General features: G+C 47.9%; 1 protein-coding gene and 1 long non-coding RNA gene across 5 annotated transcripts in view; one reads left to right on the top strand and one right to left on the bottom strand.

Annotated features, from left to right (window-relative positions):
• Window positions 1-12,657, top strand: part of Plxna4 (plexin A4) — a 441,985-nt gene that overhangs the window by 394,750 nt on the left and 34,578 nt on the right. For both annotated transcript variants that reach the window (XM_063285987.1, NM_001107852.3), the window contains 3 exons: window positions 6,383-6,651; window positions 9,140-9,206; window positions 9,957-10,103. In XM_063285987.1, coding sequence (XP_063142057.1) covers window positions 6,383-6,651; window positions 9,140-9,206; window positions 9,957-10,103 — 483 coding nt within the window. The remainder of the gene's footprint in view (window positions 1-6,382; window positions 6,652-9,139; window positions 9,207-9,956; window positions 10,104-12,657) is intronic.
• The window catches only part of LOC108350688 (uncharacterized), an 84,095-nt gene that overhangs the window by 49,855 nt on the left and 21,583 nt on the right, over window positions 1-12,657 (bottom strand). For all 3 annotated transcript variants that reach the window (XR_001837561.3, XR_005504158.2, XR_005504157.2), the window contains exon 2: window positions 7,528-7,643. This is a non-coding gene — a long non-coding RNA (uncharacterized LOC108350688). The remainder of the gene's footprint in view (window positions 1-7,527; window positions 7,644-12,657) is intronic.

Genomic DNA, 12,657 nt, shown 5'->3' with positions numbered 1-12,657 from the left:
AAAATGGAGACCATGGAAACAGCACATCTTGCCTGAGGTCTTCCAGCTTGTAAACACCAATGTGTGTGTTATAGGACCAAGCCATGAAACCCCAAAGTACACATTTCAGTAGCACTTCAGGGCCTTGGGGGATCCTAGAGACCTTATAGGATTGGATGAGTAGAAAGGACCCCCTCCCACGAAATTGATACATGTATGTCTTGGTTAGTTTTCTATTGAGTGATAGGACACCATGACCAAAGCAACTTATAGAGAAAAGAGTCTTACAGGTTCAGAGGGTGAGAAGCATGGCAGTAGGCAGGCAACCATGAAGCTAGAGCATTAGCTGAGAGCTCACATCTTGAAGCAACAACTATTAAATAGAGAGGTTTACCTGGGAATGGCACAGACTTTTGAAACTTCTAAGTCCACCCATGCTGTCACACCTCCTCCACCAAGGCCATATATCATAATGCTTTCTGAACAGTGCCACCAATTGGGGACCAAGAATTTAAATTTATGAGTCCACCAGAGTTCTTCTCATTCAAACTAACCCAATGAATACACAACCAAACAAAGAGGCTAAATAAACATGGGCAGTTCATGGGTTTAGATTTAGTGAACGGCAGTAGAAAGGGTTTTACTAGCGAATCAGTGCTCAGTAAGTGTTTAAGGGATGTTACTGCTTGCTTCCTCAGGAAAGGAAAGTGACACATGAGGAAGGGAAGTGGAAATGGGAATGATAAAACCCCACTGTCGCACTGCCATCAGCGGCCCCCATCCTCTGAAAACATTATCCCACTTACTGTCTAGCCTGCCATCTCACTTATGCAGATATTTCAAATTGCACTCTATTCTGAAAGGGCTTTGGAATGGCTTATCAAGATAAATACCAGGGAGAAGGGAAAGATGATAAATGAGGAAAACAGGACAAAAGAAGAATCCTGAGGACCAACATTGATGGCCATTAAAATTCCTACGTAGCGGGGTTGGGGATTTAGCTCAGTGGTAGAGCGCTTGCCTAGCAAGTGCAAGGCCCTGGGTTCGGTCCCCGGCTCCGAAAAAAAAAAAAAAAAGAAAGAAAAAAAAAAAAGAAAAAAAGAAAATTCCTACATAGCTTTAAGTACTTTTCATTCATTCAGCCATCTGCCTTCCCTGCAGCCCTCCGAGTAGGCTAGCCCATTTTACAGGTGAGCAAAGTAAGAGGGCAGAGGATCCCACTGAGTAGCTAGGCATACAGCTGATGGCCACAGAGCCAGAAATAGAGCCAAGGCTGTCAGACTTTATGTTTCTTCCTGGCTGCAAGCCTGTGCCCCAAACTCTGGGTGTCCTTCAGTTCTGCTTCTATGTCAGGAGCAAATGGAATGTACAGACGAAGCACCAGTGGGAAATAAGACGCAATTCCGGGGGACATGTTCCACACAAGGAAAACAGGCCCTCTGCTCAGGGTTGTAGATAATGTCGTCGGAGGAAGTATCCTCATGGGGTCTCTTTGGGTGCAGCAGGCTGTGCGCTGTGGCAGCTCACGACGCTCTTCCACAGTGATGCTTACGGCACACACGTTGCTCTGTATTTGTTTGATGATGCGAATGTGAGCATGCGTGCGTGCATGCGTGCGTGCGTGCGTGCATGCGTGCGTGCATGCGTGCATGCGTGCGTGCATGCGTGCGTGCGTGCGTGCGTGTGTGCGTAAATTTGGAATGAGAGAATGGGCAGTTCTGTCTTGGAGAAGCTCTCCTTGCCCCTCTGTCTGACAGACACTAGGAAGTACTTGTAGAGACTTTGGGTAATGTCCCCCATTCTCTCTGACACGAACCTTTAGTCTCTGTCAATATGTATGCGTGCATGTGTGCCTGTACTTTTACATGCATCAAATATTTGTGTACAAAGACACTATGTATCTCAGGATGCCATCCTTTGCCTTGCTTGCACTCTTCATCTTCCTTCTTCCTTCTTCTACTCTTCTTTACCTTTCATCTTTTCTTATCCTCACTTTAATTTGCACCCAGACACCAGACTGCTCAGGACATAAAAGAGCATGTGAGTTCCTGGTTCAGAGAAGTCGGTGTGGTAGGCAGATAGGTCACTGCCTGTATGCATGAGGGTGTTGCTTGTGTATAGACTGTGTACTTCATTTTATGGTCTGACTTCCTACCAGAAGAGTATACCCCAGCATAGAGTATTAGTGTAGGAAATATCTGAGTAAAGGACTGTCTGTCTGTGTCTGTCTGTCTGTCTGCCTGTCTGTACAAGAGAAGAAACAGTAGTACTAACATCAGGAGTGATGTCCTGTCTCTGGGGCATCAGAAGGAATAATCAAAGAATTCAACCAGGAGAGGTATTTAGAGTTATTTTGTAGTTATAATATTTCTTAGTTATTATATTCTCTAGTTAGTATATTTCCTAGTTATTATATCCCTCAGTATATAGAATTATTTAACTAGTTCAGAATCCCAAGTCTCCACAAAGATGTAAGTTTTAAGTGGGGTTTTCTAAGCCCATGTCAAAATTGGGCCCAGAAATCAACTTTATCATCCCTATATTAGCCTGTGTCTGTGGACCTTATGTGGTCCTATGTGGACTATTCTTTTGTTGGTTTCCACCCTATTCTTGCTATGGAAAGTCTCTCCTTGATGTTCTGTGTGTAAAGGACCGCCCCCATTGTTAGGAGGAGTGTTTCAGCTGCATGGGACACATGCCCACAGGGGAAAGTATGAAGGGAGAGTGTCTCCTTGCTTTGGTGCATTGCCAGTCCACACGGGCACATGGAGGCATTTGAGGAAGAGACTTTCCTGGCCCCAATCGCATACTAGTGCTTTAAAAACACAAAGAATGTCAGTCCGTCGGTCACACACTCCTGGCTTTAACCCATCACTGGCTCCTAAATTCTAACCTATTGGGTTACAATTAAATTTTACTATCCAGTTTTATATGTGCAGAATTCCAACTAAAGTGGAGAACCATCTGGATAATAAAGAATATTTGGTTTCAGAGTGACTCTGGCTGGGGTTGGGAGAGAGTGGCAGAGTATGAAAGGGTGCTCCTGGATACACTTTCCAAGATACTTTACCTCCATCTCTGTTCTCTATCAAATGGAGAGAGAAAGTGTCTACTTCGAGCATCAGGACAGAGAGTGATGTGTGTTAGGTGTTAAGAAACTCCGGGTGAACAGAGACAGACAGAAAAAAACACAACAGCAACAACAACAGCAACAACAGCAACAAACCCTGCAGTCCAGGGATGTGTAGAGGCAGGTAATAAAACCACTGCTGATTCTGCGCACATAGCATATGCCAAGTACTTCATGTTCATTATCTTATTTAATGTTCATAAAACATGAGACAGACCTTCCTACTCTCATTTTATAGATAAAGCAGTAGACTCTGGAGGGATTGGAGCTCTCTTCCACGCCCAGTTACCATGTTCTCTGATTCCAGAGCCCAGGTTGCTGACCATGGTACCTAGTCTGCAAGAGGCTAGCCAAAATGTCTTACCTGGGCCCCAGGTACTTGTTGGCCACAGGCATATGAATTTTTTAAAGGTGGAAGAACAGCTCACACAGTAGGTTCATAATGGGTCTTCATGGCATGGGGTGACCTATAGCTGGCACAGTGTCCTCTCTATATGCTGTACTGCCAAACCTGCCCATGGCCACCCTTCCTCTTAACAGACAATCAGGGAAGCTGAGAGACTGTGTCTGGGAAGGCTGCAGGGAGAAGCCTGAGTTGACTTCAGACAGCTGCTGAGTCCAGTAATAAGGTAGACACGGTGATAGGTGTTGGGGTGGGGGGGGTCTTGAAAATGCAGCTCTGCCCTTTAGCAGCAGGGTGGCCTGGGGACACGTGTGGTGATTTCTCCGAGGACCTGAAGGTGTGAGATCATTAGAAGACTCCATAGGAAGCTTGCGCATAAAGTGCACTGCACACAGCATTATCTGTTACCATTAGTTCAAGTAGCAGAGGAATCATTCTGAGAAGAGGTGGAAGGAGAGGAAGTAAAAGCACGACCATGTGTGTGAGGGGATGGTCACAGGTTTGGAAAGGAGGTCAGGAGGAAACAGACAGGTTGTAGATTAGCACCTGAGCTATGGCAGAAGAGGCTACCATGTATCCCTGGCCAGTACTACGACAGCTCACCGGGGATTGGGAACCAAAGGAGCCAGGTATAAGGTAAGCCAAGGCCAGGCCCTCTTGGGATAATGAGGAACTCAGGGAATGGGGCTATGATGAGGGCCAAGATGAGGGCCAGGTTGTCTGGCTGATCCATAATGTATCCTCTTGGCTCTGTCATTCTCCCACCTCTGTCTGAGAATTGTCCTCCCTAGTACTAGTACTGCAGCCAGAGGAATGACAAAGGACTTGCTTTGGGTGCAGACAGGCTTCCTCTCAGATTTCAGACCTACCAGAATGCCTGCCACCAGGAATGCTTGCATAAGACCTCTGCCATGCAGAGTAGACAGAGGGCCAACGTGCCATCTGAAGAGGAGCCAAGGACTTGGGACTGGCTTTTAGCTGACAACAGCCTGCTGCCAATGCCACAGCCTGAATCCAGAACACGGGGGTTTCTGAGTCATGTGAAGAATGTCTATTTCTGCCATCTTCTATGACCTGGGGCCAACAGGCCATCTCTGCCTGTCTTTGTCAGTCCTTGCCAGTTGAAACGTGGGGGTGCGGGGTGCAGCGATGGACAGCAGAATAAAATAGCTACTCTTTGTGACTCAGCCATTTCTGGTACTCAGTTCCACAGGTCTCTCATAAGTCATCTGAGCCTATGTGATGGCTCCTGGGGAGGGTATGTATGGACTGTCTGGGTCTATGGTCTAGCTTGGAAGATCCTGAAGAAACTCCTGTCCTCATGTGGTCCTAGAGGTCCTAACAGATCCTGTACCCTAGATTTTGTGTGGATAAAATGAGTAAATATATCCAAAATGGTCCAAACAGGACTTGGCAAAGAGTAAGGTAAGGTTCATATGCATATTAGCTCTTCTAGCAGCTGTACTTTTCTTGAAGAAATTGACAACTGATGAGTGACCGCTATGAATCCAACCCAGGCTTGACCAATAGAAACCATGTTCTTCACTGTGACATTCATGACAGTCCTTCTCAAAGACCTGGGGGGTTGGGACATAGCTCTTAAGTTGCTTCATTGGCACCTCTGTTAGCTGTCCCTCCTTCCTCAGCATACCCCCCCCCCAGGATTGCATTCAAGGGGACAAGCACTTCTCAGTGTTCCACGAAGGCTCCCTATGAAGGCCAAGCCTGTGGCAACATTCTCAAGAGCAGTTTTCTTAGAAGAAAACATGCAGAGCAGTGCACATGCATCACCACTCAGCACAATGACAAGACAGCCTACTTGTCCCACCTGTGAAGCCATTGTTCAGATCAAAAGGCAGAGCAGTAGTACCAGCTCTATAGGTATCCTGTGTCCCTCTCCCAGTTGCCCAAGAAAACCACTTTCTGACCATCATAGAGTTATCTTCCCTGCCCCAATCAGTGTTTAAATGGTGCTATATGGAGAGCGAGCCCACTCTAGTGTCTGTCTTTTGCATTCAGTGTGTTCCCAGCATCTGCCTCTTTGCTGTGGCTTGGATAGGTCATTCATGCTCAGTACTGTGGAGCATCCATTCATTCCATTGCTGCTGAGCATCGGGGAGGCACCAGCCTGAGGTTCCTCTGAACAGAGCCTTTATGGACATCTCTGTCCTCCATGCTCAGCTAGGTGACTGCCATGCACCTTTCAATTTGATTGTACCGTTTTCCCAAAAACCTACCCTGCGGAGAGGAAGGTTGAGTCCATCCTCCCCTGGGTGAAGAACAGAGACTGTCTCTCCCTTTCTAAAAGTAGGGCGGTTGGGGTCCCTAAGAGATAAATGAATTTGCACAAGTTTACAGAGTATGGAGGTGGCAGAGTCCAGGGGAAATCCAGTCATCTTGATGGCTTAACCATAGAGTCTTTGGAGTCAGAGGGGAGTTAGGTTAGATGTGAGTCCTGGCCTGGTAATTCCTCAGGCAGGACACAAACCACAGCAGTTCTGGCCTCTCAAAGCTCCAGAGAATTAGAAGGCGATCTGAGACAAGGGCCCTTCATTAGTTCTGCATCATCATCAGGAAAGAGCTCAGCCTCTAGAGTCTAGCACAGGTGGATTCAAGTTCTATTGATACATCTTATGAATGGTGGCTAATTTTCCCTGGTCTTAGTGACTGTGTCTCAAAATCTGCATGTACTTACCTACTTTGCAGCCTGTGATGCAGGGTAAACAGGTATTAGGCCCTAGGCTTGACAACTGAGAAGGACTTGGTAGTGTTAGCCAGATCAGCTGTGCCTGGAGTAGAGGGGGTTGGAGCCTATTCAGTTAGTGGGACAGCCAGAAGCTCATATTAAGATCCTGGATCTCCCCCAACAGGTCCCAGGCTACCGTCAGGAGCGTGTGGAGAAAGGATTGAAGCTCTTCGCCCAGCTCATCAACAACAAGGTGTTCCTACTCTCTTTCATCCGCACTCTTGAGTCTCAGCGCAGTTTTTCCATGCGCGACCGAGGCAACGTGGCCTCGCTCATCATGACTGTACTTCAGAGCAAGCTAGAGTATGCCACTGATGTGCTGAAGCAGCTCCTGGCTGACCTCATTGATAAGAACCTGGAGAGCAAGAACCATCCCAAGCTGCTACTCAGGAGGTGAGAAAGGCCTACGGTGGCCCGCCAGGGTCAGAATATCCCCTGTCCCTGCATAATCCTAATGCATGGGTCATGGAGCACTTCATGTACACCAGGCAAGCTGCAGAAGGATCACCTAAGAGTGAGGCACTGGCCAGTAGGAGGCCAGTCCCACCTATCACTTGGGTGCCTACGGCTCAGCTCATCCCATACCTGCTTTTCATTATATAACTGCCCTTCTGAACTGTACTATTTTCTCTTGTAATTCTGTATCAGGGATCAGTTAGTCCATGGCCTGGCTTCACCTAGGCCAGGACTAGAAGGAGACCTCAAGCTGCCCATGAGCTAGCAGCATGATCATACAAGCATATAGACAGGAAGCTACTTGGGCCTTTCCCAGACCTAATGGGAACCTACATTTTAACAGGGAATTAAGTAATTTGACCATGTTTTCCCATTTGAGAATCAGGAGGTGAAAGTGTTTTAGGACAACTGACTTAGGACAGTCCAGCAAACAGGACCTGACCCCTACAAAGGCTCAGGATTTACTGCTGGACAAAGTCAGATGCTGTTAGGTTCCCTTATGTCTGTGACCAGTCTCCTGACACAAGCAAATTAAAGTAGGGGTGGTTTGAGGAAAGTAGCCCATGGTTTGAGGAAATACAGGCCATTACGGTGAACAAGATTTTGGCAGCTTTGTGCCCAGTGGCTTACTTCTTCCAGCCTGGCCCCACCTCTTAAAGGTTCCATAACCCTCCAAAACAGTGTCGCCACCAGCTAGGAACTCAGTGTTCAAATATATGAACTTGTGGAAAATATCTCCTTTGAACCATAACATATGTTCCTACCGTACGTTTTGAAAACCGATAAGGTTAGACAAGTGTCGGCCCTGCCTACCCTGGGACTTTGGCTTGGTTAAAAAGCACAGGCACTCCATTCTCAGCTTGCATCCACTTGAAGGGTGACCACTTCTCTTCTTAACTGTTAATCCAATGTCCAGCTGTGCGGCACATCTGCAATTAGAAAACACCATGAAAAAACACCCACATCCATCTTTGTGCTCAGACCACTCTATCCTGCCTGACCTCTGGCCCATGGTCTCTGTGTTAGACTCCAGGCCTCAGTAGTGCTCACTATGACTGGCAGATAGATAGACTTAGTCTTTGAATAGTTTGTCCTGAGCTTTCTCTGGTGGGGAGGGGACACCTGTGTGCACAGCTGCAAAAGGCTGCAGTGCAGAGGAGAATCCCACAGCTCTGCCAACAGCAAGGTAGATAATTTTGATTTTTGTTTTACCTTCGCTGTGTAGCCACCCACTGGCATAATTCTAGGGTTGCCGCTGCCTGCTAGCCCTCCCACTGACAACTTCCTGGCGTGGTCTCATGGTCTCGCTCTGGGGCTCTGTCTTCTCTCCTTATTTTCTGCTTGTGCTCCCTGAATGCTCCTGCACTGTCCCCTCCCTCTTTCCTCCTTTTCTTCTCGCCACTGGCTGCTCCCCAACCTCCAGTATTCTTCCTTCTTTCCCTTCCTTGGCTTCACTGCCAACCAACAGCTGTCTAGACACCTGGAGATTTTGGTTACCAGCATTTTCTAACAACCGTGTATTTAAATCCACCAAACCTGTCTGGATGGGCTAATTTGTCTCTGGAGCTAGTCATGTTCTCAGCCCAAATTCCAACCTAGGCTGTTCAGTTGCTCCTGGGCACTGTAACTACTGGGCACTGGAAATGTAGCCTGCGTGCGGCCCAACTCAACAATGCCACCACGGAGTCTACTTTCACAAAAGGAAACAATAAGAAGGCTTGAGTCAGGACATGTAAGACTCCAATACGTATTCCCTGCCCTGCCGTTGCAGAAGCTTTCCTTTAGAGGTGTGCAGTGGCCTTTGAGATAGAACAATGCTATGGCCCTCCTCTGTGTGGCTGCCAATGCTGTGGGTCTAGATAAGGCTTCACATGGAATACCTGGTCTCTCTATCCTATGCTACTTTCCTTCTGATGTCCCAGCTAATTGGTACCCCCTGTTTCCTATTCTGCGTTTTCTTTCTTTCTTATCAATAGGGACCCATCCGCCAATGCACTCCCAAGTTCTTCTAATGCGGTTTTATCCAATGGGGAAGCTTCCACCACATGTAAAGACTCAAATCTAATTCACTAAAGTGGATAAACTTCAGCTCCTCCGACCCACCAGGCAGTAGCCACGTGTGGCCAGTAGCAACTGGACACCCTAAGTGAAGACCTTAGCCATCACTGTGAAGTGGTATAGGATGCCACAAGGAAGACCCCGCATAAGCCATATGCGCCCCCAGATGCCAAGCTCCAGATTCCCAAACAGAGCTCTGTTCTCAACCCTGGAGCATGGCAGTCTGCAAGACTCTCCTATGTGTTAGGTTACCAGACACAGAAATCAGTAAGATCCTGGCAGGTTCTCCCTCACTCTACCCAGCCCATAGCCTCTGACCAATCACCTCTTGTCGTCTTTCTCCCATCCCCTCTATGACTGATGCCAGGACGGAGTCGGTGGCCGAGAAGATGTTGACTAATTGGTTCACTTTCCTCCTCTACAAGTTCCTCAAGGTAGGATGGAATGAGGACCAATTCCCAGCCCTCCTTCCTCTCCTGGGTGTAAACCTTTACCTCCTGAGCCTGCCACACCTTACAACTACTGTGCCCTTTCTTATGGAGCCTGCTGCATCCAATCCACAAGAAATGCAGTCCTTTATTATCAGGGAACTGAATGGAAGAGAGCTCCCTGTCTGGTCTAACTGCAGAAACAGCACCCTCTGTGGCTAGTTCTTCCCAAGTGAGAAGCAGATTTATCACTGAGACAGTTCCATGTGGTTGGAAGCTAAATTCCCATTTTTAGTTGAGCACAAGTTACCTGTAAGTTCCTGGTGTCCTCTCCCCGCTACCCAACATCCTCTTCTTCCTCCTAGTACCAGACTTATAGAAGCTGATTAAAGGTCCTAGGGCAGGCACATAAGGCACGAGGCTTCAGATAAGTAGAGGATCTGCCTGGGTGTGTGTGTGTGTGTGTGTGTGTGTGTGTGTGTATGTGTGTGTGTGTGTGTGTGTGTAAGAGCAGAGCTGCTCGACTTTCAGTCACCTGCTTTAGCAGGCCAACCTCTGCTTCCTAATTGGTTCACAGAGGAAGCAGATGTGGTGGGGTGGGACAAAGAGCAGAAAGGAGGGGAGGAAGGAAGAAAGGAAGGGCAGAGGAAATGGGGAAAGGCAGCCAGGAAGCAGTTAGGAAAGCCAGAACAGTGGGGTGTGCCCTGCCTACCTTTGATCCCCAAACTCTGATAGTGGGATTCTTCTCTCATGCAGGAGTGTGCTGGGGAGCCCCTCTTCTCCCTGTTCTGTGCCATCAAGCAGCAGATGGAGAAAGGTCCTATCGATGCCATCACAGGAGAGGCTCGCTACTCACTAAGTGAGGACAAGCTCATCCGGCAGCAGATTGAATATAAGACCCTGGTGAGTATCACCACTGCTTCCCTTTGCTATGGTAGGTCAGCTCTCTTCTGAGGCAGGAACGACAAAAATGCCGAACAAACCACTTTTCCAACTTTATCTGCTGTAGGGCCCAGGCAGGTGCTCTCCTGTATGAGCCCACGTCTGTTTCCTGTGGCCCATATACCAGGGTTTAGCTGTGGCTCAGTGATTCTTCAGTTGGTACATGGGTGTGGTTCCAGACAGGTGCTGAATTGAGTAGTCAAGGCCCAGCAGGGGTGAGGGAGGAGGTCATGCTGATAGGGACAGACGCTCACACAAACATGTTCAGACACTATGACCGGGTAGGAAGATTTCCTCAGAACAAAGCTAGACGTCCATTCAGGTTTTCCCATTCCCATCTTTCTAAGGGGCCCAGAATCCCAACAGATTGACTACCTGAGAACCCAAAGGCACAGACTGTTGGGCTTCTGCTCCCTCTCAGTTTCCACCTCATAGGAGAAAGTCACAGACTACAATAAAAATGGCAAAGAGGGAAGACACCCTTCCCGAAAGAATGGTAGAATTGCCTCAGGACAGAGCTGACCTACCATAGGCTTGAATGGATTTCTTAGTGCGAGAAATATGGTTAAAACGTTTCTGGTTCCACCCTATGCCATCCCCTTGCAACACAATGCATTATGAGCACAATCATACTCTGTCCCCAAATTGCAGCAACCTTTATTCCACAAGCCAAAAGATTATGTCAATTATGCCCAGCTCATGTCAAGTGACAGACTTATAGAGAGTGTGAAGAATTGAGTGGGCCTGGAGGACTATTTGTTAAGTTGGAAACATCTGGAATGTGAGAGAGATGGGAAGACTATTTCGCTTGGAGTTGGTAGGATGGTTAGAAAGGGTGTTCCTACATCTAAAGGCGACACTCCATTCAGTGATGATGCAGGAAGAAGGTCCTGCACCAGGACAGACAAAGCAAGTCAAATGCAGAATTGGGAACTGTGGGGGTGTGCAGTGACTGGAGGAACCCCAGGCGCCCTGAGTTTGGTAGCAGTGACCTTGTCCTGCTGGAGCTTGAGTTAGTACAACCACAGTAGTGTTCCAGGACCCACATTCCCAGGGAGCCTGCTGGAGTGTTAGACACTCACCTGGTTACCTGCCAGAGGACAAGATGCTTGGTAGGTTACCTAGGGACTGGCTAGAGTATAAGATACATTCCAGTTACCTGCCAGAGTTTTAGATGTGTGTCCCCCGGGAGCCCACTAGCTGTCTAGATATTCCCGTAGGAGCCTACTAGAGTGCCACTCTCCTTCCCAGGAACCTAATAGAATGTTAAATGTTCCTGGCGAGACCACCAGATGGCTAGAGCCTCTCTAGGAACCTTCAGAGAAAGCACCAGGTAGAGGATTCTGAAGCGATTAAGAGCCAGAAGTAGAAGACGTGTTTCTGAGTCTGGGACCTTGTCCTTTGTGGGTAAATGTTTTTCCTCTCAAGGATCAGTGCTGGCCTTGAGGCATGCTAAGACAGATCAACCTTAAGTATCAACCTCTGCTCCATGGTCCTTCTGGGAAAAGAGTTCAGACAAAGCCATTTTGCTGCCTAGAGAAGGCTAAGTTGCCCATCAATGGCCTGGCAAAAGGACAATATGGCAGCCGGAGCAGGAGGGAGGGATATGGAAGGTTCTTAGGAGAGGGGGATTGGCTGACCTGTCCAGAAATTTAGCTCAGAGACCCAGCCTCCCATATTTTCAGTTTAGGACATTTTGAAGGTGAGAGTAGATTTTTTTAAAAAATGGATTTAGGCTTGTTTTTTCCCCTTCCTCTTAATGGAATAAGCATGTTCCCCATTTGTGCTCATAGTAGCTGCTAATGAGAGGCAGGAGTCCGGGGCCAGGGTTCTGATTACCACCACATGGAGCAGAGGAGGGCTGGTGTCTGGTTCTGCGAGCCAGAAGGGGATGTTGGGAAATGGTTACTGGGAGGGGCCTCTGGGGGGTTAAGTTCCGAAAAGGCAGGGGACCCAGAGTGCTCAGGCTTTACAGACAGAGGAGTAGTTGGAGACCCAGAACAGCAGCACATCTGGCTTCAACTCCCACAACACCCAGACCTCTCTGCCTGGCTCTTACACACCACTGGTCATTCCTGTACCCCATAGTTCCCTTCCTCTTCCACTGGCAGCTACCCAGAGAACCCCCAAAGCAATATAGAAAGAGCAAGCACACCATAAGGATAGCTAGCGGACAGCATTTAAGGAGGCAAGCAGCTAGTGAAGCAGTTTTATTTTGCTCACCTCTTTCTGAATGTAGAAGCTCTGCACTAGCAGTGGCCTCATCCCCTGACCAGGGCTTCAGGTTCACAGCCAGGGAGGCCACTCGGGGGCCTGCAACTGTGGTTTTTTAAAAGGCACCTTTTTATACTTAAAGAATATATTAAGTCCTAATAGATCTAGCAGCCTCCAATCATCCTGAAACACTTCCCAAACCAACCAAAGCTATTAAATCTTTTAAAACAGGAGCTCAGTTTCTCATTAGTACTGAGCATGTGTGTGAGAGTATGAGAGAGAGTGGGGGGGAGGGAGAGAG

The sequence above is a fragment of the Rattus norvegicus genome, chromosome 4, assembly GCF_036323735.1.
Source record: "Rattus norvegicus strain BN/NHsdMcwi chromosome 4, GRCr8, whole genome shotgun sequence".
In the NCBI taxonomy this organism is placed as follows: Eukaryota; Metazoa; Chordata; class Mammalia; order Rodentia; family Muridae; genus Rattus; species Rattus norvegicus.
The sequence above is the reverse complement of the archived record's forward strand: the minus strand, read 5'-3'. Positions and strand labels throughout refer to the sequence as shown.